The sequence below is a fragment of the Rattus norvegicus genome, chromosome 4, assembly GCF_021556685.1.
Source record: "Rattus norvegicus strain SHRSP/BbbUtx chromosome 4, alternate assembly SHRSP_T2T, whole genome shotgun sequence".
Lineage (NCBI taxonomy): Eukaryota > Metazoa > Chordata > Mammalia > Rodentia > Muridae > Rattus > Rattus norvegicus.
This window is the reverse complement of record NC_141537.1, coordinates 62683109-62709440: the sequence shown is the minus strand read 5'-3', so window position 1 is coordinate 62709440 and position 26332 is coordinate 62683109. Positions and strand designations below refer to the sequence as shown.

General features: G+C 37.9%; 1 protein-coding gene across 2 annotated transcripts in view; it reads right to left on the bottom strand.

The window, feature by feature from the left end:
* The window catches only part of Exoc4 (exocyst complex component 4), a 770091-nt gene that overhangs the window by 650901 nt on the left and 92858 nt on the right, over positions 1-26332 (bottom strand). For both annotated transcript variants that reach the window (XM_087655632.1, NM_053875.2), the window contains 2 exon segments: positions 22820-23063; positions 6020-6194 (listed from right to left, as the gene is read on the bottom strand). In XM_087655632.1, coding sequence (XP_087511758.1) covers positions 6020-6194; positions 22820-23063 — 419 coding nt within the window.

The following is a 26332-nucleotide window of genomic DNA, read 5'->3' as shown; positions in this document are numbered from 1 at the left end:
GAAGACCTGTTTTATCTGCCTGTAGTTTGACAGGTCAAGATATAATAGGGTCAAGGTAGGTCTTTATGGGTACCTAGAAATTCAAGAACAAACTTACAACCAAATCTACCAAATTCAAGTGTCCCCTGCCAAGTCTCTATTTTCTAAAGTATGGCTCAGTATAAACTGTCTCCATTTACCCCAGGTTTCATTGAGCACTGAATACCCTAGAACTTTCCTTGGTATCTATGACATCTGTGCAAGGCCCTAAGCTATCTCCTTGGCTGCCCATCCTTCTGCTATAAGGAGTAGTGGTAAACAGGTGCTATTCAAATGGGCTACAATTTAGAGTAAAGTTTGTGAACTGTCTCTCAAATGTTAACTGAATTATATGCCATTCAACTCACAGCAAAACAGAGCAAAACTTTTAAAAAGTAAAACCATTCTGGAGAAGCAGTCTCTAACAGAAAGCTTCACCAAACTATCTAAAATAGCAGTGAGCTAAAACTTTCAAGTCTGGGAAATGAGAAAACACTATTTCTGAATAATTTACTCCTAAGTTATGTGGCTGAAATACTTTGAAAGGCTGTCCTCACTTTAAGGATGGGAATCCTCACTTAGCTAAAATATTAAATGCAACAAAACCTAAGAATAACCCAGCTCCAGCCCTAGATTGAAAATAGAAACAGTACGTCTCCTTGAAAATCCCCTCCAGGTCATGATCAGTAGCAATAATTTCACACATTTTCTTCCCTGACAGCAAACTCCAAGCTCTCTCTCCATGAGGTTAATTTTATCACTATTTAAACATTAATGCAGCAGTTACCAAAGTAAAATGATTTTACATTCTCTAAAAAATAACATCAAGACACTAGAAAAGCAATGGCTTGTTCTAAAACAACTGTCCTCAGATCCTGCCTCGGATACTACTAAGTTCCTGTTTTACCAGAGGATTATACAATGGTAAAACACACAGCTTTCTTTTGAAACCAGGTATTAAGAAATTACATCTTTTCAGAATCACATAGCTAAGAAGATGAGATCACTTAGAGTGACCCTCTTCTTTTCTATGTTATGCAGAATTTGGTAAGAAATTAGTATCTTGTGTTTTTAGTGAACCCCAGGCTTACACACTTGAAAATGTGCAGCCATGGGTATGACAGGCATATCACCAAGTGGATGACATTTCAGAAGGAGAGTTCTGCAGCTCAGAGGGGTAAAAACATGTATTTCTATTATCACAGTTTCAAAAGAGTGCAAAGCCGAAAAAGGAGGGCAACTGTGTGTGGTCATGGGGCTGACACCTTGTTACTGTGCTAGCTATGGCCTTGTCTTCTTGTTGTCTGTCTCCAGACACAGACATACTGAGGCAAATGATGGGCTAACTAAGATGGGCTCTGCCTGAAAGGGAAGCCCAGGTTCCAGCAGACGCATTTAAAAGCTAAGACTCTTAATCACCTCCTCCTCTCCCCTCTTCTTCCTCTTCCTGCTCCTCCTCCTCCCCACCCTTCTTCTGCCTCCTCCTCCTCCAAGTTTTAATGTTTCAAAATTCTTTAAATTTTTAGCAACATTTTCCATACCAAAAAAAAAAACCTAGAAATTAAACTCCAAGCATGTATAACTCCACTCATCATGTTATCTTACTTTCATTCATGCTTAAATGCAGATGTCTGCTATTTTAAATTATTTCATGCTTCAACAGTAATTTTTCACTGAAAGACCATTCTTCCAAGAAGCATATGAAAACTAAATTGGTCCTATGGATGAAGCTCTACATTGAAACTAAAAGAATCCTCATCCTTGTCCTAAACCTGCCAGAGAGAGAGACATTTCCTAGACAGGGACTGTGCCTGTGTTAGAGTGGAGAATGTGAAGTAACTTCATAGATTCAATATTTCCTTTTGGAGTAATGACATTTCAAAATTAGACTGTAACTATGGTTGTACAATTTCATAAATATATTGCAAAAACTATTCTTAATAGATAACCTTAGCCAACAGACTAAGAAACAATAAAACCTATACTTTAAATGAGTAAACTTTGTGGTATATCAATTGCATTCCATTAAAGCTGCTAAACTTTATGATGTGAAAATACAAAGTCCATATCTCCATTTTAAACTTTGGAAGGAATAAGTCACTTAATAACCCAGAAATGCCTATTGTAACAATTAATACATTCCTACATTAATGCCTAATTGAATTTAAGTTGATCCATTATTATCATCAATTTAATATAGGTTTTGTTTTTAAAGTTGTAGAACTACACATATTTGATAAAGCTACCTTAAATAAAGGAAGACAGGATAGCTTTTTTGCACTGCACATAATTTTTTTTAAAACTATGTAATAAACTTAGGAAGATGGTTTTCATCCTTAATTTCTTTTTTTTAAGATTTATTTATTTACTGCTCATAATTTTAATCAGCTCCTCATCATGACAGAATTAAGAACATTTGATTGTTGATGGAAACTTGGAAATATTAATTTAAGTTGTGCAAAGACAGAACCCATCTATTGCAGGAGCAGATGAATTACTGTATTTGCACGTATGGCAATTTCATATTTAAATATTCTATACTGAACAACTGATATAAATAAAAATAAAAAGCCACATTATCTACACTATTGGGTTATTTTTAAAACTACGATATATGTAATAGATTACATAAATTACTATAAGTTTTTCAAAGAAGTGTGTTTGTGTTTTGTGTGTGTGTGTGTATGTGTGTGTTGCACATGAAGACAACTATATAAAGTAATACAATGTTAGCAAAAGGAAAACTTCAAAGAAGAGGCAAATGGGTACTCTTTTATTATTCTTAAACATCCCTTAGGAGAAAAATTACCTAAAAGTTCAAACATTAATAAAAAAAAACACATCAATTAAGACTGCATGCCTGGATCTTGTCCTTGTTCAACTTTAACCCAATATGATCTCTGGCATTTAAATGAGGTGTTTAGTCATTTATATTTAATATAAATACACTTAATATAACCTTTTAATCTGTATCCTAGCCATATCATCTTGGCTTTGTTCTTTATATTTTCTTTCTCCTTTGTTCTGTTTTCTTCTTTTTCTGATTAATCAATTTTCTTCCTTTTGTGAGTAATCAATTTGTCAGTGAACAATTTTAACTCCTCTGGAAAGTTTTTTAGCTATATATTCATTCTGTTTTACTGCACTAGGAATTAAATTATGCATTGTGAACTTATCATTGTTTATTCTAAACATTATATATCTTCACATATGCTGTAAGAAACTTCTACCAACACAGATTTGTTTACCAGAAAAATGTTTCTGAAATTATTCCATATACAAAAATTATCATATATGGTTATTATCATTCCTTTAAACATAAACAAAGAAACCTCATCAAAAGATAAAAAGTCAATAAATAAGCAAAATGATATTTCACTGTTATCCACATGTTTTTTCCTGTAATTACCATATGGTACCTCTGTCCTTCAGCTTAAAAAAACTTTCTACATTTTTTAAGAGCAGGTCTAAATACTTTTGGCTTTAATTCATTTGAAAATGTCTGTTTTACATTTACTGCATACTTTCAATTGATACAATATTTTAGATTGACAATTTTACCCCTGGCACCTTCAAGATGACATTCATTGATTTCTGGCTTTTGCTGATACTGATGCAAAGCAAGCCAGTGATTATTTTTATCATGTTCCCCTCTATAGATGGCATGTCCTTTTTAATCCTTAGTCTATTTTTAACATTTCTGACCTGCGGTTTTCAGCAAACTAATAACATATCTAGTGTTAATTTTATTTGTGTTAATCTTGCCCACGATTGGTTAACTTCTTGAAATATGTATCTATGTTTTCAACAATTTTGGCCATTATTTCTTCTGACAATTTTATGGCCTAATCTTCTCCCTCTACCATTGCAATCATATAACTGTTAGACTGAAAGAAACTATATCAAGGAAACTAGTGGCTTTACTCATTTTAGGCTTGGGTCTGTCGTCACTCTGTTCTTCGGTTTGGATAGGTTACAGTGAGCTATGATCAGGTTCACTGATCCCCTCTAGAGTATAAAATTCACCATTTACTCCAACTGGTGATGTTGTAATTGCACATACAATTTTTATCCATTTTTATCCTGCATATGAGTCATGCATTCAGACTTTGCACGGTTTTATAACTGCATGCTATACATTGTGCATATGCATCATTGTTGGGAATCTGATTCTTTTGTGTTAGTTTAGAGAGAGTTTAGATGTTAGTCAATTACTTCATATGGGGATCGGCTCAATTCAGGAGAGACTTTGGGGGTGTATTGTATGAATTAACCTTTGCTCTGTGATTAAAAGGGCTATGCTCCCAAGACATAAAGTCACATCTGAAACCACAGGGTACTTTGGCATGTTCTCTCTGCATCCCCAAGTATTTGCATCTCCTTGCAGAATCTCCAGTCAGCCATCATCACCACGGTGGTTATTTCCTGCTAATGCTTGTGCAACATATTTAAGCAAGGGCTCAAGTAACTCTGCACTACTTTTCTAGGTATCTGTTTGCATTCAACTTCCTCCTCTACACTTAACAAATTTCAGAAGCCTCTACATCCCTGTACTGTGGTCCCTGATTCCTCTGCTAAGATAATCTGTTGGACTTCATTTCTCTATGATAATAGCTTGAAAAGAGGAAGCAAGAAAAAACCTGGAACTAACCTCATTTGCTCTCTGCTTTCTGCTATTTATCCTGATTCTATTCCGTTTTATCGTTGCTTAGCATAAAAGGTAATTTCAACATGGCCAGAACTATAGGTTCAAAGTACTACCAACATTTGAAACTATTTAACATGTTAATAACATGAAAAATACATCCCATTTCTAGATGGCAAACATTTCTATAAGCAAACCACTATGGAAAGTGTTAAATAACCAGGTACCCAAACGTTTCTCAAGCACTTGTTACAGATACATAGTAATTGACATATTAGTAAAAAGGATCTAAAACGTAAGATTTAATCCATCTAAACAGAGCAAATGCACATCCCCTCACTCCCAAAATAAGTCTAGAAAATGAGTTACTAAGAATCAATCTTATTCAATCTACCAGGAGGATGCATATATTCTCAAAAATGACTACAATTTGCATTCATGATTTATTTATCACTGCAAACATTCCTATTTTCTGTGCAAGTGATTTCATTGCAACATAGTCACATTTTTCAATTCTCTACATGTACTTACCTTTTTTAATACTAAGTAGATATTACCATTTCTATTTAGCTATGTCAAACTTATTTTGGCTAACTTTTAATTGGATAACTAATTTTCATCTGGCCAAACAAATATATTTTGCTGGAAGAGAGAAAAATATAATGCAATTTCTAAATGCCATGTCAGCAGAATCATATCAAACAGATTATAATTTCTTTGATCTTCAACAAATGAAAGTGATACACTTCTAACCACGGATTTATTTTCATCTCTCAGAATAAGCTCCTGACCTATCATTTAACCCAATCCCTGAAAAGGTGATTGTAAGAAAATAGTAAAATTAAGATCAACCATGTTCATAAAATAGCTTTAAAACATTTTAATATTTATTATATATCTCCCACATACACTTGTTCTCTTTCGTTTAAAACAGGGTCTAGTTTCATAGACATGGCCAGCAATTAACTCTCTGGAAATCCCAGAATGGACTAAACTCATAATCATCCTATATTAACCATCCAAGTTTCTTATTTGCTAATCATATGACAAATTTCAATGAAGTAAAAAACAAATGAATAGAAATCCTCATAGGTACATCTTTGGGTGCTACATATTGAGAATCAGCTCTTATTCTTAATAGTCTGACCCTCCCCTGCAAAATAATAACAATAATAATAACAAAAGTTCATTAGAAGTCCTTTAAAAGATGGTAGAAATTACACCATCCCCAGTCACTGAAAGCATTACTTCCTTATCCAATTTGTGTTTCCTAGGGTAATAATTGAGGTATCTGTTTTCTATTGCTATACACTGTTGTCCCCAATCAAGATGACAGTCTCTGTACAAAGGCCTTACCTGCAGCACATCCTGGATCTTCACCCACACATCTGCCATATCGTATAATTTGATCTCTTCCTGCTGTGTTGGCTGGGTCCCCACAGAGTCCTGAAGGTACCCCAGGACTATAGAATGTGCACTGGCTACAGCATTAAACTTATCAAACAACAGTTCCAGCAGTTCTAGAAGTAACCTGTGGAAAAACAAAACACCAAAAAAAAACACTTACATAAATCCATACAATCACAGAGAAATGGTTTACACTGGTCTGAAAGAAAAAAAGTATCAGCTCTAGTGAGAAGCACATCACAAGGCAAACAGTAAAATTACACATTCTAACAGATTTGGTTTGGAACAGCTGCATGATCTAAGCAATCTTCTAAATGTATCTGTCATGAAATGATGATGACTTAAGAGTTTATAATCCCATTGTTAAGTCCCTAAACCAGCAGCCTAATAAACACAGCTCTTTTTAACATATTTGAGAATATAGAATCACAATTATTTTCTTTTCATATAGGTGGTCTCCAATGAATTCCGACAAATTTTTTAGACAGCAGTTCAGATGCCACACAGAATATGATATTCAGTAGCAGTAAATGGAGCACTTTGGTAAAGACATTAATCCTGTTAGTCATGGGAAGCTGTGCTTTGCTATCATTCAAATGCATAGCCTACGGTGTAGGGGGGGGGGAACAGACACCTGCTAAGCAATCTGACTTTCACTACAGGGAGCAGCTTAGGCATTCGCATTATCTCATTTATCATAGTGAGATATGCTGGACACATATTATTATATTGATTCTATACACTCAAGGACGTAAAATGAGGTTGCCAAGCAGCTGGTCTGAGAACAATAGTTGATTTCCAAGCCAGTGCATTTAGCCACCAACCTGTCACTACCATTCTAGAATACAGATGTGTATTTAAGAAAAAAGGACAGAGATTTCTCTCATGGATACAAAGTAATTCCTCTACCATTGAGCTTTATAGCTTTATCGATCATTTAGGCATAGTGTCACTTCCTCCCCTAAACTTGGAGACTAGCTTAACCTAGGCTGTGTGTGTGTGTGTGTGTGTGTGTGTGTGTCTGTCTGTCTGTCTGTCTGTCTGTCTGTCTGTCTGTCTGTCTTTGGGGGGGTCTTCCTTCTTTTTAAATTTTTTTTTAAATTCTTTTTTTAATTATTTTTCTACAACTATTTTTTTTATTAACTTGAGTATTTCTTATTTACATTTCTTATGTTATTCCCTTTCCCGGTTTCCAGGCAAACATCCCACTAATCCCTCCCCCTCCCCTTCTTTATGGGTGTTCCTCTCCCCACCCTCCCCCCACTGCCGCCCTCCTCCCAACAATCACGTTCACTGGGGGTTCAGTCTTTTTTTTTTTTTTAATTAACTTGAGTATTTCTTATATACATTTCGAGTGTTATTCCCTTTCCCGGTTTCAGGCAAACATCCCCCTAATCCCTCCCCCTCCCCTTCTTTATGGGTGTTCCCCTCCCCATCCTCCCCCCATTGCCGCCCTCCCTCCAACAATCTAGTTCACTGGGGGTTCACTCTTAGCAGGACCAAGGGCTTCCCCTTCCACTGGTGCTCTTACTAGGATATTCATTGCTACAGCTATTTTTTAAGTTAATCATTCCATTCGTTTACATCTCAAATGATATCCCCCTTCCACCTACCCTTTGCCTATATGAGAGTGCTCCCCCATACAACCACACTCTCCCACCCCACAACTCCAGCATACCCCTGCATTGGGGTATTAAGCCTCCCTGGGACCAAGGGCCTTCCCTCCTGTTGCTGTCAGTCAAGGCTATCCTCTGCTACATATGTATCTGGAACCATGGATTCCTCCAGGTACACACCTTTGTTGGTGGTCTAGACTCTGGGAGAACTGGGTGGTCAGGCTGTTCTTTCAATAGGGTTGCAAATCCCCTCCACTCCTCCAGACCTTGTGCTAGCTCCCCACCAGGTTCCCTGAGCTCAGTCTGATGGTTGGTTCCAAGCATGCACATCTGCATTGGTTCATTGCTGACTGGACTTCCTCAGGAACCACCACACTAGCTTCCTGTCAGCAATCACTTCTTGACCACAGCAACAGTGTTGCGTTTGGTGTCTACAGACATGATGGATCCCCGGGTGGGGCAGTCCCTGGCTGCCCCTTCCTTCAGTCTCTGTTCCATTTTTTTTTTTTTTTTTTTTTTTGTCCCTGTTCTTCCTTTGGTCAGGAACATTTCTGGGTTAAAAACGTTGAGATGGGTGGGTGTCCCCATCCCAGGACCGAGAGCCGTGCCTATCTGATGGAGGAGGTCTCTAGAGGACCTGTCTCTCCTTTCTCTGCCCATTTTGGTGGAAGTTCAACCTAGTTTTAAGGAACGTACCACATGTGGTTTACATATGGACCTTAAGAAATATGAGTCACACTTATCTTTATGCAGGTATTCTGCCTCCCCTCTCCATTGCTATCTCAATCACATTCTACGTCATATATTGCTATACTCATCAAGACTTAGAGATGGTTAGGAGATATTTGCTGAATAAATTTAATGACTGTATCATGAATGAAGATTAAAAACCTTGGAATGTAAGCTTCACTGTATGTGTCTATGTTCCCAGATCCTGAACATACTGATAAGCCAACCTGCAAAGTAGAACAGCAACACAGAGGTGCTTTACCGTGGTGTCAATTAACAAGACTTTATTGTCATAAGTGGAGGCGACAACTATAATCTCACAAAAACGCACGGCATGTTATCTATTCCTATGTCTTCTTTATTGCCCAATTGTTTTAATTAATGTGCCAATGTGACAGCCCATAACTATCCTATGATAAAACTCTAATATCTATTTGACATTGCAATTTCAATGAAAGAGAATCAATAGAATTTATGTAGTTCTGCCAGCCTGCTGTAGGCTTGCATAATCTAGAAATAACACATTGAGTGGGTAAACAGAAGCCATTGTACCTTTTGAAAGAAAACTTTACGTTCTCAATGATAGCGCAGATTTATACCCACATATGCCACACTTTTGTTTTAGAGAACCATACACCAGCAGAGAAAAGGTGGCTACTAAGCATAACAGCTAAAACTGTTAATTCAGTGTTAAGAAAAAACTGGTGTAAGCTTATAACTGAAATCGTACACAGTAAATAGTAGGACAACCTACGTTTCTACTTAAAATTACTGGTAAGTACACTAGACTACGGCTCCAAAGTATGAGCCTGTAAACAATATGTAAACAAGGAACATGAAAGCAATGTATTGACCTTCACTAACTTTTGTTAACGCTCTTGATATGAGCTCTCAGGGTTGTAATATTTCTCTTATTGTTCAGCATAACGGTAGTTATATAACCAAATGTCCTTTCTGACAAATGAAACTTTAATGGCCATACTGTCCTTAGCATTGCTTGAAAACACATCAATTGATGACATTCAGAAGTCTAGAGAACACTATGGTCCAGGAGCTTGAAGTTCCAACAGAAACATGGAAAGGGAGGCGGTAAAATGGTTGGCTCTATGACCACTGCCCTCCATTGCTGTGTACCCTATCTGCCAGGTACCAGAAGAGCATAATGAGCACGTGCAGGTCTCCCTTAGAAAAGACCCAGTGCAGAAATGAGGTGGGATATGCGAGTCAGCGTCTCTGTTTACACTGAGGAAATGGCAACCATGATAAAATGAAACCTGAAACAGGGCAGCTTCACCCACTTGTGTAGGTTCAATGACAAGGTAGGCCAGCCACACAGTACAGCCATCACAGCTGCAAAGCAGAGAGGAAAGTGCATACTAGCTAGAAGGATGGGTCAGACTTGTGATAGCTAGAATCCATCCGAAGGAGGAAAGCTCAGCTCTGCTGTACAAGGATACAATCATAAATAGTAACACAGCTACAAGAGAAAAACTTACTTTTGATATCGCCAAGAATGAGAAAACTTACTATAAAAAAATGAGAAATAAAAACTATCAACCATAGCTTAATAGAGGACTTGTACCTAGACTATCTATTAAAAAAAAAAAAAAAAAACTCCAGTGTGCCAGTGTCACTGTAATTTTAAATAAAGAGTGAAAATTTAAATGAATATTGTTGTTGTGAAAATATATATTGATAGCCACTGAGCAACACAACAATGTACAATATCATTAATGATAAGTGAAATGAAATCGAAATCAAAATGAGAAAACATTTTCATCTACCAGAATAAAACAATAAAAAATACAACAGCAAGTGTTGCAACTGTCATACAAATTTCCTCAGATTGCAAACTGGCACTTCCTCCATAGAACAAGCTCTCAAATTTTCTCAAAACAATAAATCAGAGATGTCACATGGACCACAGACTCCATATTTAGAATACAGAATTGATCAGAAAACATAGGCACACAAAAGCTTGAAAACAAATGTTCACAGTACCATTAGTGACAAGTGAAGAGCAAAATAACCCAATGTGTGTTTACTAATAAATGTAAACATAGTACAAAGTGCACATACTAGATAGTACACAAGAATCAGAACAGTCTATGGGACAGCAAAAACAAACTGAAAATATTCTGGTAAGAAAAGTCAACGATGACTGCCTATTTATATGAAACAGCTCTAGGACAGAAAACGTCATAGACACACTAGTGGTTTTTAGAGCAGGAAGAAATTAACTCATAAAGTGACAGATTTACAACTGAAACGACCCAGTGTCATTAGAGTAAAAACATAACTAATCACTGACAGAATGCCTATTCTTAAGCGTTAAGTGTTGATTCATCTTGACTCACAATTTCACAGGGTTCACCTAATGGTTGTATGGACCCATGAGCTTAGGCAGAACTTGGAAGGGGAAAGGCCCTCAGACAAAATACAACCTAAAGGCATGCATTTAGGGACTTGCAGCCTCCAGCTGGGCTCCAGTTTCTGGCTGCATCACCTCCAACAATGCCATCATATTATGAATTCATCAAGAGATTAATCCATTGTTCAGGTCAGAACTCTTGAATTTTAATGCCAGTATATCAAGAAGATAGTTTACTAACCGTCTATGTATTTCTTAGTTTAATCAAAATTAATTACTGCGCTCATTCAAGAAGTGAAATGTAAGGTATCTGAATTACATTCCAAAATAGCTTAAACTCCAACAGCAGCAGCTATGTCTTGAGCAAAATAGATTCAGAGTGTCTACAGTTCTACTGTGGTAGAAAATACATAGAACAATGGATAGAATCTAGTAATTCAAAACCAAACTATACTGAAAACTTATCCCTCTGAATGCTGACTGTGGAGAAAAAAATTAACTTTTTCTTTTTACTCATTTGGACTTTTTATCGTTCTTTCATAAATAGTACAAAAGAAATAAAATGTTTCTATTATGGACGTTTCTCAAAAAAAAGAAAAATAGATACTAGCAACCATGTGATCCAACTGGACCACAGTTAGAGTATAATGGAAGGGACAAAGCGTATTTGTGTAGTCACCTTTCTTGTGACACTATTCACAAGAGCTAAGTTATACATGCCCATCAACAATTGAGAAGACAAAGAAAATGTGGTATATATACACAATGAAAGGTTTTAAATTGTTGAGTGCACATGCGCGCGCGCACGTGCCTGCGTGTGTGTGTGTGTGTGTGTGTGTGTGTGTGTGTGTGTGTGTTTGTATGTATGCATGTGCACATACACACATGGGGGGAGCACACGGAACATGAGTCATGATCACGCCATGGCGTATGTGTGCAAAACAGAGAACTTTATAAAGATAGTTCTCTCCTACCAGCTTTGTGTAAGTTCTAGGGATAAAACACAGGTTACTGGGCTTTTCTAACCCACTCAATTAAAGCATCAGCACCTACAATGATTCTTTATTCAACCATAAAAAATGAAATTATTCAATTTATAAAAAAATTAATTAAAACATTAAGTGAAAGAAACCTGATTTGGAAAGACGACTATTGCATCTATTCTTTCACATGAGGAATCCAGAATTTATTCTATACACAGAGAGAGAGAGAGAGAGAGAGAGAGAGAGAGAGAGAGACTGACTTTAAAGCTTTAAAGCCATGGATCCCTACCTGATTAGGAGCCTCAAGGGAGATAGATGCCAGAGGGATGAGTCAGAACACAGAGCAAATCAAGGTAACTGAACAGTGATTTAAAAAGCAAAGGGCTCCATATTTCTCTGTCTGGGATTCTGGCTTGAGCAGCACCAATGATGCTGGATTTTCTTTTGAAAGGGAAGAGAATGAAAGAGATGAAGAAGTGGAAGGGAACTGGAGGTGGACAAATTAAGTGAAAATAGAAATTTAGAAGGAAAACTAATGGGATAGACCTGGATATGCTAAGTTTAATGGGTCATGTCCTTAGGTACTTGATATGCAAGTCAGGAGCTCAGAAGACAAGCAGATACTGGAAATGTGAAAAACATAAAAAACATAAATATTTGAAAGGCGCCATGAGGCAGAGATACTTTACAGAGTTTGATATGGAAGGGAGGGCCAGAGCCAAAACTCCTGGGAAAAGGCAGCATTGGAAAGGGATGATTACCGACTGTCTCAAAAGACCCAAAAATCAGAAAGAAAGAGAGAAAGGAAGGAAGGGAGGGAGGAAGGGAGGGAGGGAGGGAGGGAGGGAGGGAGGGAGGGAGGGAGGGAGGGGGAGGGAGGTAGGGAGGGAGGGAGGGAGGGAGGGAAAAAGTCCAGGTTCTTTGGGAGAACCAGGAGCAAATGGTCAAATTTTGTGGCATCTGAAATCATAAGGGAAAGAATGAATAATGTAGGATTGGAATATTATCAAAAGTTTAAGAATCAAGATGGCAATTTGGGATCTTTCCTTGGTTTGTGGCAGGAAACAAACTTGTCCAGATGTGTGAGAACTTTGAGAAAGTCAGAATGATATTGGTGCTGACAAACAGATGACAACTGTGGTAACAATGACGATGCTGACCAAGAAGGATATTGGTGAGCTCTACCCTACTACTCACAATGTGCTAAGAACTGCATTCAGGGCTCTGTTTGGAGTTTCCCATTTCATTCTCTGAGCTCCACTCTATAAATGAGTGGTCTAAAGCCAGACAAAGGAAATCATTTATCCTGGTGCTTCTTTCTAAGGGAAAATAGGAAACAATTTAGCAGTACTGGTTAGAGAGATATTTGGACTCGAGGGAACCACAGCTTGCAAAAGTGCCAGGACTATCTGCAACTACCTCTGCCTCCCCGCCACACACCGGACATCCCTGTTGGTCAGCTACTAAAGCACCTCTTGCTATAGCAACAGGAATCCGTTCGCTCTGTACAATGAGACACTCTTCTCAAGGAGCTGCAGCAGCTGCTTCTACTGGCTTCTACTCTCCTTGTAATTGTCTCCCACTGCTCCCACATTCCGAGGCTGCTGCTTTCCTCTCCCTCTCTTGATCTCTTTTTTATTCAGCTGACAGCAAAAGGCCATGAGTTATACTTGGCCAAAAGAGAGAACAGAACTAGTCCAGAATGCCAAAGGTCCAGAGCAGAGGGCAGCAGAACTGTTTTGGTTGTAAGAAAGGCATTCAGTTTCCCAGGTGATCTCAGCAAAGATGACGTTCCAGGTCCACTGAGACTTATTACTGACAGCAGCCTATAGTCCAACAACTTGTTCCGGTGTCCTGGCCTTCAGCATCCCTTACTTCTGTTCCTGCAGGCTTCGAGGGTGCACAAGCTGGTTTACTTGGACCTCTGCCTCATCTTTCTTCTCTTGTGCTTCAACTTGAGCATTCTCTTCTCCCACTTCACTCTCATGGTGCAGGAGTCTCAAGGAAGATGACGCTAAGACCAAGCCCATGGCTCCATCTCAGACGCTTCCTCCATTGCATATATCAACTCACCTCCCTCCTCGGGTCTCTCTCAGTAAGTGTCACATCACAGTGACTTCAGTATCACCTGCAAGGACTGAGTGGGTAAAATACCTAAGATTTAACATGACCTGAATGGAACTCATCGTATCCTCCCTCAAACCTAGTTCTCCATGGCACATCAGAACCCACACTTGCCCTGAGAAACAACCCTCAGCTCCTCTTCTCCCTCAGATCTAAGTATCCACCGAACCCCTCAATTTATAACCCTTACTATTCTCCTAGAAGAAAGTCTGTTCACTCCACTGTCACTACTACCCTGCTACCTTCTTAAACTCTGTCACCTCAGAATGATGAGAACAGACCTCCAACCCCCTCTTCTCTTGAACTCGATGAATGTAGAGCTGCTCTGTGCAGCACACTGGTAGCTGTCATACCCAGCAGCTGGAAAGGGATACTACTGAGAAGGAATGAAAATGAAGTCTCCAGAACAGGAGTGAGAGGAGGAACAATACAGACAATAAGTAGCATAAAAATATGTGTTCTGTGTTACAGCCTCCTAATTTAAGAAGCCCATAATGAATTTTTCCATACAAAACTATATTCCCAAGAAATATAACTTTATCAACCAAAACACAAGACCACAAGGAAGGACAGTTCTGTAAGTTGAAAGATACATATATCCAATTACCATATATCCAGACAGGTTTTAAAAACAGCCTTCTACTTGTAAGCAAAATATTCACTCTCCCAATGTCTCTCCTAACTTCCTACCTGAGGGATCCTGGTGGCTCCCATCCTCAAGTTCCACTGTGCAAAAAGAGGGCTAAAAAAGAAACTGTCAGAGAACAGTCACTTGCTCTAGACCACAAGAACCCAAGGCACAAAGACACTCCATCAAGTTGCAAATAATATTCAGTATTTATGGTGAGATAAGGCTATCTGAATCTAAATTTAGCATCTTGGGAACCTTGGATGAGGCATTTGGCTGGAAAACCTAGGTTGACAGCCAAGAAGCTGCCGTATGTGGTCATCATTCAATGCAGAAAACTAGTTCTGTCCTACTATTTATTTGCTGAAATCTTAATATCAGGGCTCTGCATTTTCCCACTGACAAACAAAGGCAATAACCACAGATATTTATCTCCCTACCGTTATGCTCTAGACTCAGAGTTAATATTTTACATGAACACTAAAACTAATCAGTCATCAACTGTATCATATCAAGATGGTCTTAGCTTTGCTGGCCTGTGTCTCTCAGAAACATTTTCTTAATGTTAAACACTTTCTGATGACCTACCAGTATCTTTCATTTTAAACAAGACATAGTCTCCATTTACTCTTCAAAGTTACCTAAACGCTACTTTAGAAGACAGAGATGCTTCTTAGCAATTATCACATCATGTACAAAATACTATTTGACGAATGCTAACCAGTTCTCCATATGCACTATGAAAGAAGAGCAGCTGTTACAGACCCACAGTGAATGAACAGTAGCAATGAACGGCCCTGACTCTGGTCAGTTCTTCCCTGCATCCTTCTCTCTGTCAACTCAGGCTTTGAATTCAGGAGAGATGACCTTGAATGAAGTTCTAGTTCCGATGTGTGGCAAGTTAGTAACCAAAATTAAAAAACAAATTGAAGCCTTCTTCTTTTTGAATTAAAATATCAATACCACTCTCTTAAAGGCATTTTTCCTCTTCCAAAAACAGTATTTCATCACAGAAGAACATTAAAAACATTTACCCATAAACCTACTCCTATCACATACCTTATGGTTTCAGGGTTTTTGGTACTTAGTTGTGTGTGACTCTTATTACAAATGTACAAAGCCACTTGAGGATTTTTTGAGGTAAGTGGATTTGAGTCTCAAGTGAACTAAACAGGATCCACTTCTGAACCAGTCCAGTAATCTCTTAGAGGCCTACAATGGATCACAATGCAGGGGGCATGCAGCAAGGGAATGAGTAAGTCATGAAAAACTCTTCCATTTAGAGGAAAACCAAACTCAAGTCCAGGAAAGGAAGTAGAAACAGGTGTATATAAATAACCCAGTAGCAAATACATGCTACTTCTAATATTAAATCCACCCCCAGCAAGCTTTCTGAACTTATTTCAGAACTATTTCAGATTCTACAGTTCCTTGGACAAATCTGGGATTATTAATAATGCCCCTCCTATAATGAAGACTGTTGTGAGACTTATCTGAGAGCAGAGGACAGTCTGCTTTGCAAACATTACTGCACATGTACAGAGTCCCATGGCTCTGTACCCACATTCCAGATTACTCACTCCCACTTGCTAGTAAGATATGATGTCCTTTGCCACTTTATCATAGTTATTTATTTATCAGAAGTATTGGCTATGATCCCAAACCATAAACACAAAGTTAATCCCATCTTCCAAGCTCACTAAACCATAACAAGGTGCAATCTAAGAGCTAGAGGGGACCAGAAGTGAAGGGGCTTTGATCACACCTGGCATTGCTTCTACGCATGAGATTTCTACCAAGAGATTTCTCACTTGATAACAGTGTCTGTCTGTCTGTCTGTCTGTCTGTGAAGTGACCTTGATGTAGCATGAAGGTGACATTGAAATAGTTGCACCAATCCATGAAAGAGATTACAAACATTATTAATTTAATTGGCCCAATCTCTAATTTAAACCAGATATGTAAGAGACAAAAGGAGCAGATTAGTTATTAATTGCCAAATGTAAAACAAAGTTTTAAGAAATTTATTATTGAGAAGTACCTTCAGCTGATTTGATTATATGGCCCTTTCTAGAGACTATAAGCAAAGAACAGTGTATAACCTGAGAGACAGCTATTCAACTCCAGATCTACAAAGAAACTGTTAAGATGCTGAGATTACTGATTCGTTTTGTCTGTTATAGAGCTGTTAGTCATCCATTTAATTAAGTCTCACTAAATGGACAGAGAGTTAGAATCATCCATGGCAATGAATTAGTCAACACAAACAAGAAGTCCTACACTTAACGCCATTATTTTATTTCATTTGTTTAAAAGGAAAATACAGTTATGAGTGATACGTGCTAAAGAATGGTGGAGTTTCTTCACTCTTCCCTGGTTCATTCTTCATACCCTTCAATATTTAATAGCAGAGTGTATTTAAAGCATGTTCTCACTGATACGTGTAATCAAAAGTACAGATTCAATCAAATGGAATCATAATCACTGAAGTTAAATTTACTTGCTTCCCGCTTGCTTTGATTTGAATTAACTCTTCATCTAAATCACATCGAGGCCCTTCCTGATTCCAAGCATGTCCAGGTGCGGCATGCAGTGCCTGGCAATGGCTACAAGAAATCACAAGGACAGATGCCTGACCCTGCTTCAAAGCTGCTCTTAAATGACTTCTGTAAAATAAAATGACCAATTTCTACCAAGTCTTGCATTTTAGACACTCAGGAGGAGAGTAACTAATACCGAAAGAAGAGATGGAAGGAAATGCTATTATTTGAAAAGGAAACACATAACTGGCAGGTCTAAAGAAAATCATGAGAAATATTTCATTTCTTTCTCTTTCTACAAATATTGTAGTTGTACTATGAAGTTAACCTTTGTGGATGAGCATTTTGACTTCCTCATATATAAAATCACTTTATTAAAATACCTTTTTATATCAGTAGATACTGTTACTGAGTTCCAGACTCCAGCCTTTAAAAATATTGTTAAGATATACATTTTCAAACTTTATCAGAATAACCCAACACAGTTTTGAAAATCCTACAGCCTTCACAAGCTGAGAGGTGGGAGGTGGGAGAAGTGGTGGGAAACAGGACAAATATTAACCTTGAAAAGAACTATAACTATAAAGAGGATTATGATCAGTGTTAGAATTATTCATCAGGCAGAGTTAATCCTGTCAAGCAGTTACAGGGCAGACACATAGCAGGCAGACATTGAAGGTGTGAACCGCACTCTGATGCAGCACACTGCACAGGCCCTGATTTAGTGTATGAGGCCCTCCTTCAGAACCATGTAAGTAGAGCAGTCCCCACCTATTGGTGGCTTCCTTCTGTGATATCAGTTACACATTGTCAACTGCAATAATAAAATATTAAGTATAATATCTGACAAACAATTTAAGAATTTCAAATCCGTGTGTCATTTCTAAGTAGCAAGATCACTGGTCTCGAATATCTACTCTGTTTAAAAACTGCTAGTCACTTAGTAGGTGTGTGTAATCTGTGCAGCCTCTGTACACACAGCGGGGACACATCAACAAGCTGGAAATACTGAGTTCCGGCTGGCCAGGCCCCCTGTTGCAGGAAGTATCCTTTCTCTGACTGTGTTTTCTTCACCGTCTCAACTCAGCTTACTCTGAAGCATTACACAGACATAATCAGGACATCTCAACAAGTTACTGTCATACCAACGAAAACCGTACTCACTCATGACAAGGAAAAGCAAACCCAAACCACACTAGAGTTTTTACCTCTCAGATTAGCAAATACAAAAGTATCTGATGATATAATGTACAGGCAAGGGGAACACAGAAACTCTAAAACATTACCCATAACACGAAAATGTGCATCTCTAAGAAAGTATACTTGACAGTACTCATCAAAATTGAATAAGCCACCAGGCTAGTGTAACCATGAAATAACAAGGCAAGGGTCTGGTACTTCTTCTCACACTCAGATGTTGACGTCATGCTAACTGTATGACTAGAAAACCTACTTAGTGCTATGAAATAAACAAGCTTGACAACTACAACTAGCATAAACAGTAAACACTGCCTTACTTTACTCTCAAAAAACAGTGATACAAGCTATTTCCTAATAGAGACCTAAGCTTATACTACGCATATGCTTGCACAGTACCTTCTGCTTGTCTGCTAAACCTTTTACTATAGTTTTCAACAGGATACTGATTTGCGGGGCATTTCTTCCCCTTTAAATTCCATGAGGACAGTGGCATGTGTCTTGTTTGGCACTTTAGTGTCTGGTTCATAGCAGATATTCACTCTGTGGGAGTCATTCTTTCATTCAACACTTACTTTAAGTCAAATGAGCACTCTACTAGTATATAAAGTTATGGGAATAAATGGGGCAAAGTGGGTCTCTCTTCTTTCTAGATACAATCAAAAATAAACAAAGAAAGGTCTACAAAGACTGCAAAGTGGTCTCCTTAGAAAGGGATAGAGCCCTCCCTGACAGCCATGGCTCCACCTCATCCTGTCCTCCTTTAGGCCCACAGTTTTCCAGTACAGCGCAGCTTTTGCCTCCAGATGCACCTACTAAAGTAGGTGTCTTACATACTCCAACCCCCACCCTCCCCTGGTTCATCTCCTTATTCACAACAAGACTTAATACCTAGAAGAACAATTTTTCCTTCAATGTTTCCTCTCACTTTTGGTATTTATGAACTATAAAATTTCCTCTGGCTTCCTTGACACAAAAATGATATGTAAATCTCACTGGCTAGATTACTGAAAATTAACAATAAGACAGCAAAAGGTGAAGAAGAACTAGCTTCTAAGCTACAGGCTGCAGGCTGCATTGAGCATCTGAGGTTGAAGACAGGCCTTGCCTCTGCAGGCGTGTGGGGAGGGACAATGGGTAGCAGATGGCTGTGCTAGGTTAGCAAGGCACTTACCACCTTGAGTTGATGCTTGCCATGGTATTAACAGCAGCCTAACAACTATTGAGCATTTTCGTAAACAGTGTGAAGAAGCTTATAAACACTAAAAGAACCAAAAAGATAAAGCATTTCTCCTATGAATAGAAAACTGGTATTTTAGGAAATAAAAATATAAAATTAAAAAATGTGGCCACCAAAATGTGGTTTTGTTTCGTTTTAAGTTGATGAAGGAAGGATTCTGGTTTTATATAAATAAAAGCAAGATGGAATTCAACAGCCTTATTCAATCTCCATTTCCAGCAAAATACCACACAACATTAACTCTCTTTGCATAAGACAAATGGAAAGGGGCTGCAATGGATCACAACCACTGTGTATTTAACAAGATGGAGATGAGCAAAGAAACTTCTGCAGAAACACTGATGCCTGGCTTCCGAGATGCATTTGCATAAAAAGTGTTTTAGAATACGTTATTTCATTAGGGTTAGGCCAGAGAACGTGCCTGTTGGGAATGGATGGAGATTTTGCCTGAGTTTTGCTTAAGGACCGCCACAGCAGTCTTAAGGTATAAAAGAACAATGATGTTGCCTCTGTTAACTTCCCTCTGAAACAGATGTCACTAATATCTCGGTGAACTTTCAGACACATAAGAATCATGAATGCCTTAAGGAATAATGTAATAATAATTTAATAATATCCTTTTTAAAGTTCCAAGCCCCTGGAAGCAACAATGCTAATTTCATCTCTGAATGACTGTGGTTAACTCAAGAGAATTAATTCTTGAGGAGTTTTAAGGCACCTAATAACTATCAGAAACTAGCTACCAGAGGTCAGCTCAGAACTGTCATTCACTTGGATTCCTAGCCCAAGAATTTAATAATATGGTTTATCCCAAAATTTAGTATCTGATCTAGTAATATGGTTTATCCCAAATTGCTGTTTTCTCCATAATATTTTATTTCATAATAAAGAGTTTGGGCCAAAAAGAAATGTAGATTTTAGCTTTTATAAAATAGGATTATGGAATAGAGGAAAAGAAAACAACAAATGCCAAAACATGAACCATTCATTTGCTTCTTACTAGCCCATATACCCTGCCTACTAAACCAGAGAAAAGGAAAAGAAAAAAGAAAAGAAAAATCTTTAAAATACTAAATAAAAAAGTAAACATAAAGGAGGAGGAGAAATAAACAAAGAAAGAAGAGAAGGAAAAAAAAACCCTCTACTGCTGACTCCTTCCTCACAAAAACCTATTTAGAATTTCCTAAGGCAAGGAGCTTTCTGCTTCTACTGATGTAATCTGCGCTCGTGAATTCTGGAAACAGCTGAGGCAATAGAAGAGGAAGAGGTCAAAATCCTATGAAAGACACAATGTTTTTAGGGCAACTATAATGAGAGCTGCAGGAAAGTTATTGATCTGTGCCCTTTGCTTTATTCCAGTATATATTATAGTAATGTTATTTCCCTATGAAAGTTCAGTCTATTCATCTGGGCACTTGCAACACCACAGCAAATAGCAAAGCAGAATTTTCGAGTATTCATTAGCAAAGAGTCAAAAGGTCTTTGCAGAAATCCAGGCACCAAGCTAAGAAAGCAGAAAAGTCAAGTTCAGTCCTGACTTACTGGCTAGCTTCTCGGAAGCACATGAATGATGAAACACAGGAGGACTGAAGAAGGCGCCAATAACAAACACGTGCTGGTACGCAGATGCATGTGTGTTATGTCCTTACTAAGCATTATAGCCATTACCCTCACTGCAGCAGACAGCCCTGCAAGGTACCAGGAGCTACAACACTATCAGATCTCTACAGAACTCACGCTCTTCAACCATCTGCTCTGATGCATTCCAGAATGGCCGGCAGGGAGACAGTACTTGGAGGGGGTTTTTTTTCTTTTTTTCTTATTTTTTTTGTTTTTCCTTTACCAATTATAGTACTTTTAAATTAATTTCATAAGAGAATTACTTTCAAAGTGTTTCTAAGTCAGTATCAGTGTTATTTAGATATACAAAGAGAATTCAGAAAATATGAATAGAATGTATCAGCTTTTCCAAAATATTAAAATAAATCTGAGAAAAGTCTAGGCAGAGTTAGTAGTCTTTTTCCTTAATTTTGTTTAATGTCTGTCTTTAAAATGTATGCATGTTAAGCAAAAACAGTCGCATCTCCATAGTAGCACATTAAGAAAAGTATCACGGGGTTGGGGATTTAGCTCAGTGGTAGAGCCCTTGCCTAGGAAGCGCAAGGCCCTGGGTTCGATCCCCAGCTCCGGAAAAAAAAAAAAAAAAAGAAAGAAAGACAGAAAAGTATCACCCTTCATGCATTACCATCTCCCACGCACATCCATTTGAACAAAGGAGAAAATTACTTTTTTCCTCATATGACTTATTTTTCTTTGAAACAGTGTCTCCCTGTGTAACCTAGGCTGGCCATGAACTCCAGATCTTCTTGCCTAGACTTCTGAGCACTGAGATTATAATTACACACCAGCACATCCGCTTGCCTTCTATTCTCCAATGAACCTGAACTTTTCACTCATGTTTTTATCCCATACCATTCCAGCCTTACATGCCTGGTGTGTGCGTTGGGGGACGAGGGTAGAAATGAAGGAGGCAGGAGTGAAAGAAATCACTTTATAATCAATCTGTTTTTTTTTTTTTTTACTAAGTCCTAATTTCAAATGCTATCATACAATCCTGGACTATTCTTCCCTAAAATCCGATCTGACAAACATGTTCTCCCAGTTATACCCAGTTATAATAGCCACAACTTAGGATTATAACAGAATTGCCATGTTCTCCAATGAACTAAAAACTTTGAAATTTAAATCCTATTTATTAAGGAGATGCAGAAATTTCTGATATTTTTCCATTCACACTTATGGCCACACGATGAGGAGGAAAACACAGGACAGTGGAAAGAACACTGACTTTAGAATCAAAGTAGTCTTGTACTCAAATCCAAGACTAGTCAGCCAGCAAGCATAAGCTTGGGCTAACCACCATCCCTGAGTCTCAGCTCTTCTAACTGTAAGATGTGGACACTCAGAACTAGCTCACAGAGTAGTAGTAAAAGCTGAATGAAACAATATCCATAAATATCTCAACAACAGCGTGGCACCTGACCCATGTTCAACAATTGCTTGATTCTTGTTTGCCATTGATTTATTAACATACGTGATAATAAGCAGTCTCAATTACAAACAGGTTTGTATCTCTCATTCCTTGTCAGTATAGATGGACACTAAACCTTCTCAACAATGGAAAGCAGGACAGACAATGCCTGGCCTGAGTATGTATAGAATACAGTATCCTCAGAAAACATCCCAACAGAACATAAACTATTTACTCTCTCCACCTGGGAAGTGCACAGCAAAAAGACACCAAGCCCAGGCTAGACCTACCTTGGCTGGTTGTCCACGGTGAGGCTCTCTCCCCTCTGATAGGCACTGTCTGCCACCTGGGTGGTTGACCTCTTCACAATCTGCTTTAGCTCCTGCTCCAAACGCTCTTTAATGGCTTTAACGGTCTCAGGGATCTTCTTCAGTCTGGCCAGCCCCTGAATAAGAATTCCCATGAAAAGAGTGCTGTTCTCCTCAGGATCACAGTCCAAGTCCTCTTTGATGTCCTGCAGGTTCATCTCCCTCACTGCAGAAGAAAACAACACCTAAATATCAGAACCAGTTTCCACACTAATTCAGCAGCAGCGTAGACTAATGAAGATCATTGTTTTGATTATTCTGTTAATGAATTGGAGAAATTTTATGTTAAATTAAGTTACAAAGTAATACGCAACAGCCCCCAATTCAAACCAATTGGTAATGGTTTGTCAAGAAATAAAATGCACAAGCAATTATATAGGAAGATGTAAATCTCCAGATGTATACAGACTACTCAGACCTAGTCTGTTGATAAATTAAGTCCATGGTACACGCTGTCTCTAAATTACAATACATGGCATTTCAGGATAACTTTAAAGTCTTAAACCCAAGCCTCAACTTTCTACTCATTAGTTAGAGGTGATAAACAGTGAAAATAAAAGATGTTATAAATATATATAGAGGCAAAAGTACATGACTACAACAAACAAAAACAAATGAAAAGAAGTATATAAGACAACATACATATATGAGGAGTTTGAGAGAAAAAATGATATTGACAAGGTATTAAATAACAAAAAAGCCATCATATTTGTCTTTAAACATATGTGTGACCCACAACATGTAATGCCAGCTACTGAGGGGCTGAGACATAGGGATGAAATTTAAAAGTAACCTTGGGTTAGACAGCAAATCCCAGACAGCCTAGCATACATACTGAGACCTTGCTATAAAAGTGAGTGAGACAGAAAGAGAGTATGTAGCGGGGTAGTGATTATCTTTCACAGACATCTATAATAGTCAAGAAAAACCTTCTTGTAAGTTATATATGCCAAATATCCCTATAGATCTTTATTTTATAGCCTTTACCCAAACCATCTGGTCTTAAAAAAGAGGAAATAGCCTCAAACTATGAGTAGTTCTCACCTCTGAGAGTAGTTGGGGAAAAGGATTAGCTGATGATCTGAGATATTTGTCCCTACTAAAACCTGTATTATAAACGTCATGTAGAAGGGGAGAGAGGGCTCAGCAATCACGAGGACTGGAGTCTGTGTTCCAGCATCCATATAACAACCTAGATATCCCTGCAAATGCCTGTTAAGGCCTAGCTATCAAAGCCAGACAAAGACACACAAGAAAGCCACAAACTAAACCAGCATTTATTATAAACAGTACTTCTCAACTGCGTATCTATATACCCATAAAGTTTCTTTATTCACAGCATTCATTATTATAATGGCAGCATTGTCCACAGTCACCAAATTTAGAATCATCACAGTTGCTCACCACTACATGAATAGATAGTGAGTTATATAAACAATGACATATCATTCCACTTTAAACGACGAAAACCCGACACACAGCAATACAAATACATCTAGAATACATCATGCTAAGTGAAATGAGACTTTCACAAAAGACAAATACTTAATGATTCCACTTATAGTGAGGTACTTAGAGTGGTCAAATTCCTAGAAACAGAGTAGAAGGTAGACTGTCACAGGCAAGGAGAAGGAAGAAAAGCGAAGTCACTTTTTAATAGATACTGAGTTTGAGTTTTACAAGGTAAAAAGAGTTATACAGAGGATGAAGGTACTGTCTACACACACTGTAAATATACTTAATACTACTGATCTATATTTTTTAATATTTTATGCCTAAAAATTATCTTAATAATGTCTATATTTTAACATAAAATATGCACTTAAATATGAACCAATGGTATTTTAGTAGCAAGTAAGATATAATTATTTATACAAGCTCACTCTTATGAATAAATCCTCAATATGTTTTATCCATGATGTCTTACGAGACTCACTAGGAGTACAGAAAGTCAAACAAACCATATGCATAGGACAATCCTTACAACAGTGTGTTTGATAATGCAGTGCTCAGTAAGTGTACTGTTTAATACTAATAAAACTACAAGTAGAACCCAAAGGTTTACCTTGGAAGGATGAAAATCTGAAGACAAGTTTTTAAAACATTACCAATACTTCCAAATGTAATGTTATAAAAACATGCATTTCAGCTCCTGGTTTTGTTTTATACATGAAGAAGTAGGATACCTCAGGCCACAGAAATACTCTATCTAGCAAATCCAATCCCACAGCAAAGCTACAACAGTTCTCAGCAGCAGGGAGCCACCTCAAATCAGGCGGAATAGGGGAAATGGAGCTGAACTACGAGAAGAGCTTCAGGCAAGAGGAAAAGTAATGGAAATTTACCTGCTCAAAATGCTCTTTGTGAAAAGTGCGCCTATGAGCCACAAACAGGACACATACAAAGTGCCACCTAGACTTCACACTACTACCCAGGGTGGCCAATGACGATGTAAATGTAGTTTCAGACAATCTGGCCTGCAATGACATGGCATACAGCTACTTGTATGCACACTGATTGTAGAGCTATCTCATTAAAAAGCAACACAGAAGCAACATTTGAAAATTGAAATGCCATGGCCACAAACAGAACATCAGTTAAAGACATAGATTTCTGTTGTCCCCTGAAATCTCCTAGAGCATGAACACTTATCAGTACAATATTAATTGATTTATAGTATCTATTTCACTTATATCCGCTGAAAATTAAAAGGCAATGTAAAAGGATACTATAATCAACCCTGACTAGTCTAATATTCAAACACATACAAGGTCAGAGTATTACTGGAAAAAAGTACAAAATTAATTTAACTGAAATTCAATAAGGGTTCGCCCAACAATAAGAACAGACCTGTGCATCTTTGCAACTCCTGATCCACATCACTCCCAAGCACCTGATTTACTACAGTGGATACCTAATTTATAGGTATTAGACATTTAAAGCTAAACATATTTTACTTTCATCTCCATTCTCGTACCTTTGAACTTTATTTTGTTAAAAATTCTAAAGCTGAAGATGAATCAAATGTAGTTTTAAGACTCTGACGACCAGACAGGCTAAGGCTACATAGTAAAGAATGGGGATGGGTTCCCCTGCATTCTTTCTTCTATAACCCTGCTGTCTGCGCATTTACTATTATACGCACCACTTTGTTGATACAGACGTAAGTGGCTATGGAGAGTGAGAACTGAGGGCAAGCACTGAACCACAAAAGAAGGGTTCCACCTGACTGACTGATGAAAGAAGTAAGGAGAAGATATCTAAGAGGTTTTCAAGCTCTAGAATTCCACATTTACCTTAACCATGGATCTCTGGTTACATGGTTTAGAGCCACTTATCTGTATACCGTATTACAGACAGCACATTTTAAAAAAAAAAATCACAGAGAAGGCACAGCATACCTGAAATAATCACAAGTTAGAGACAACCCAAGGG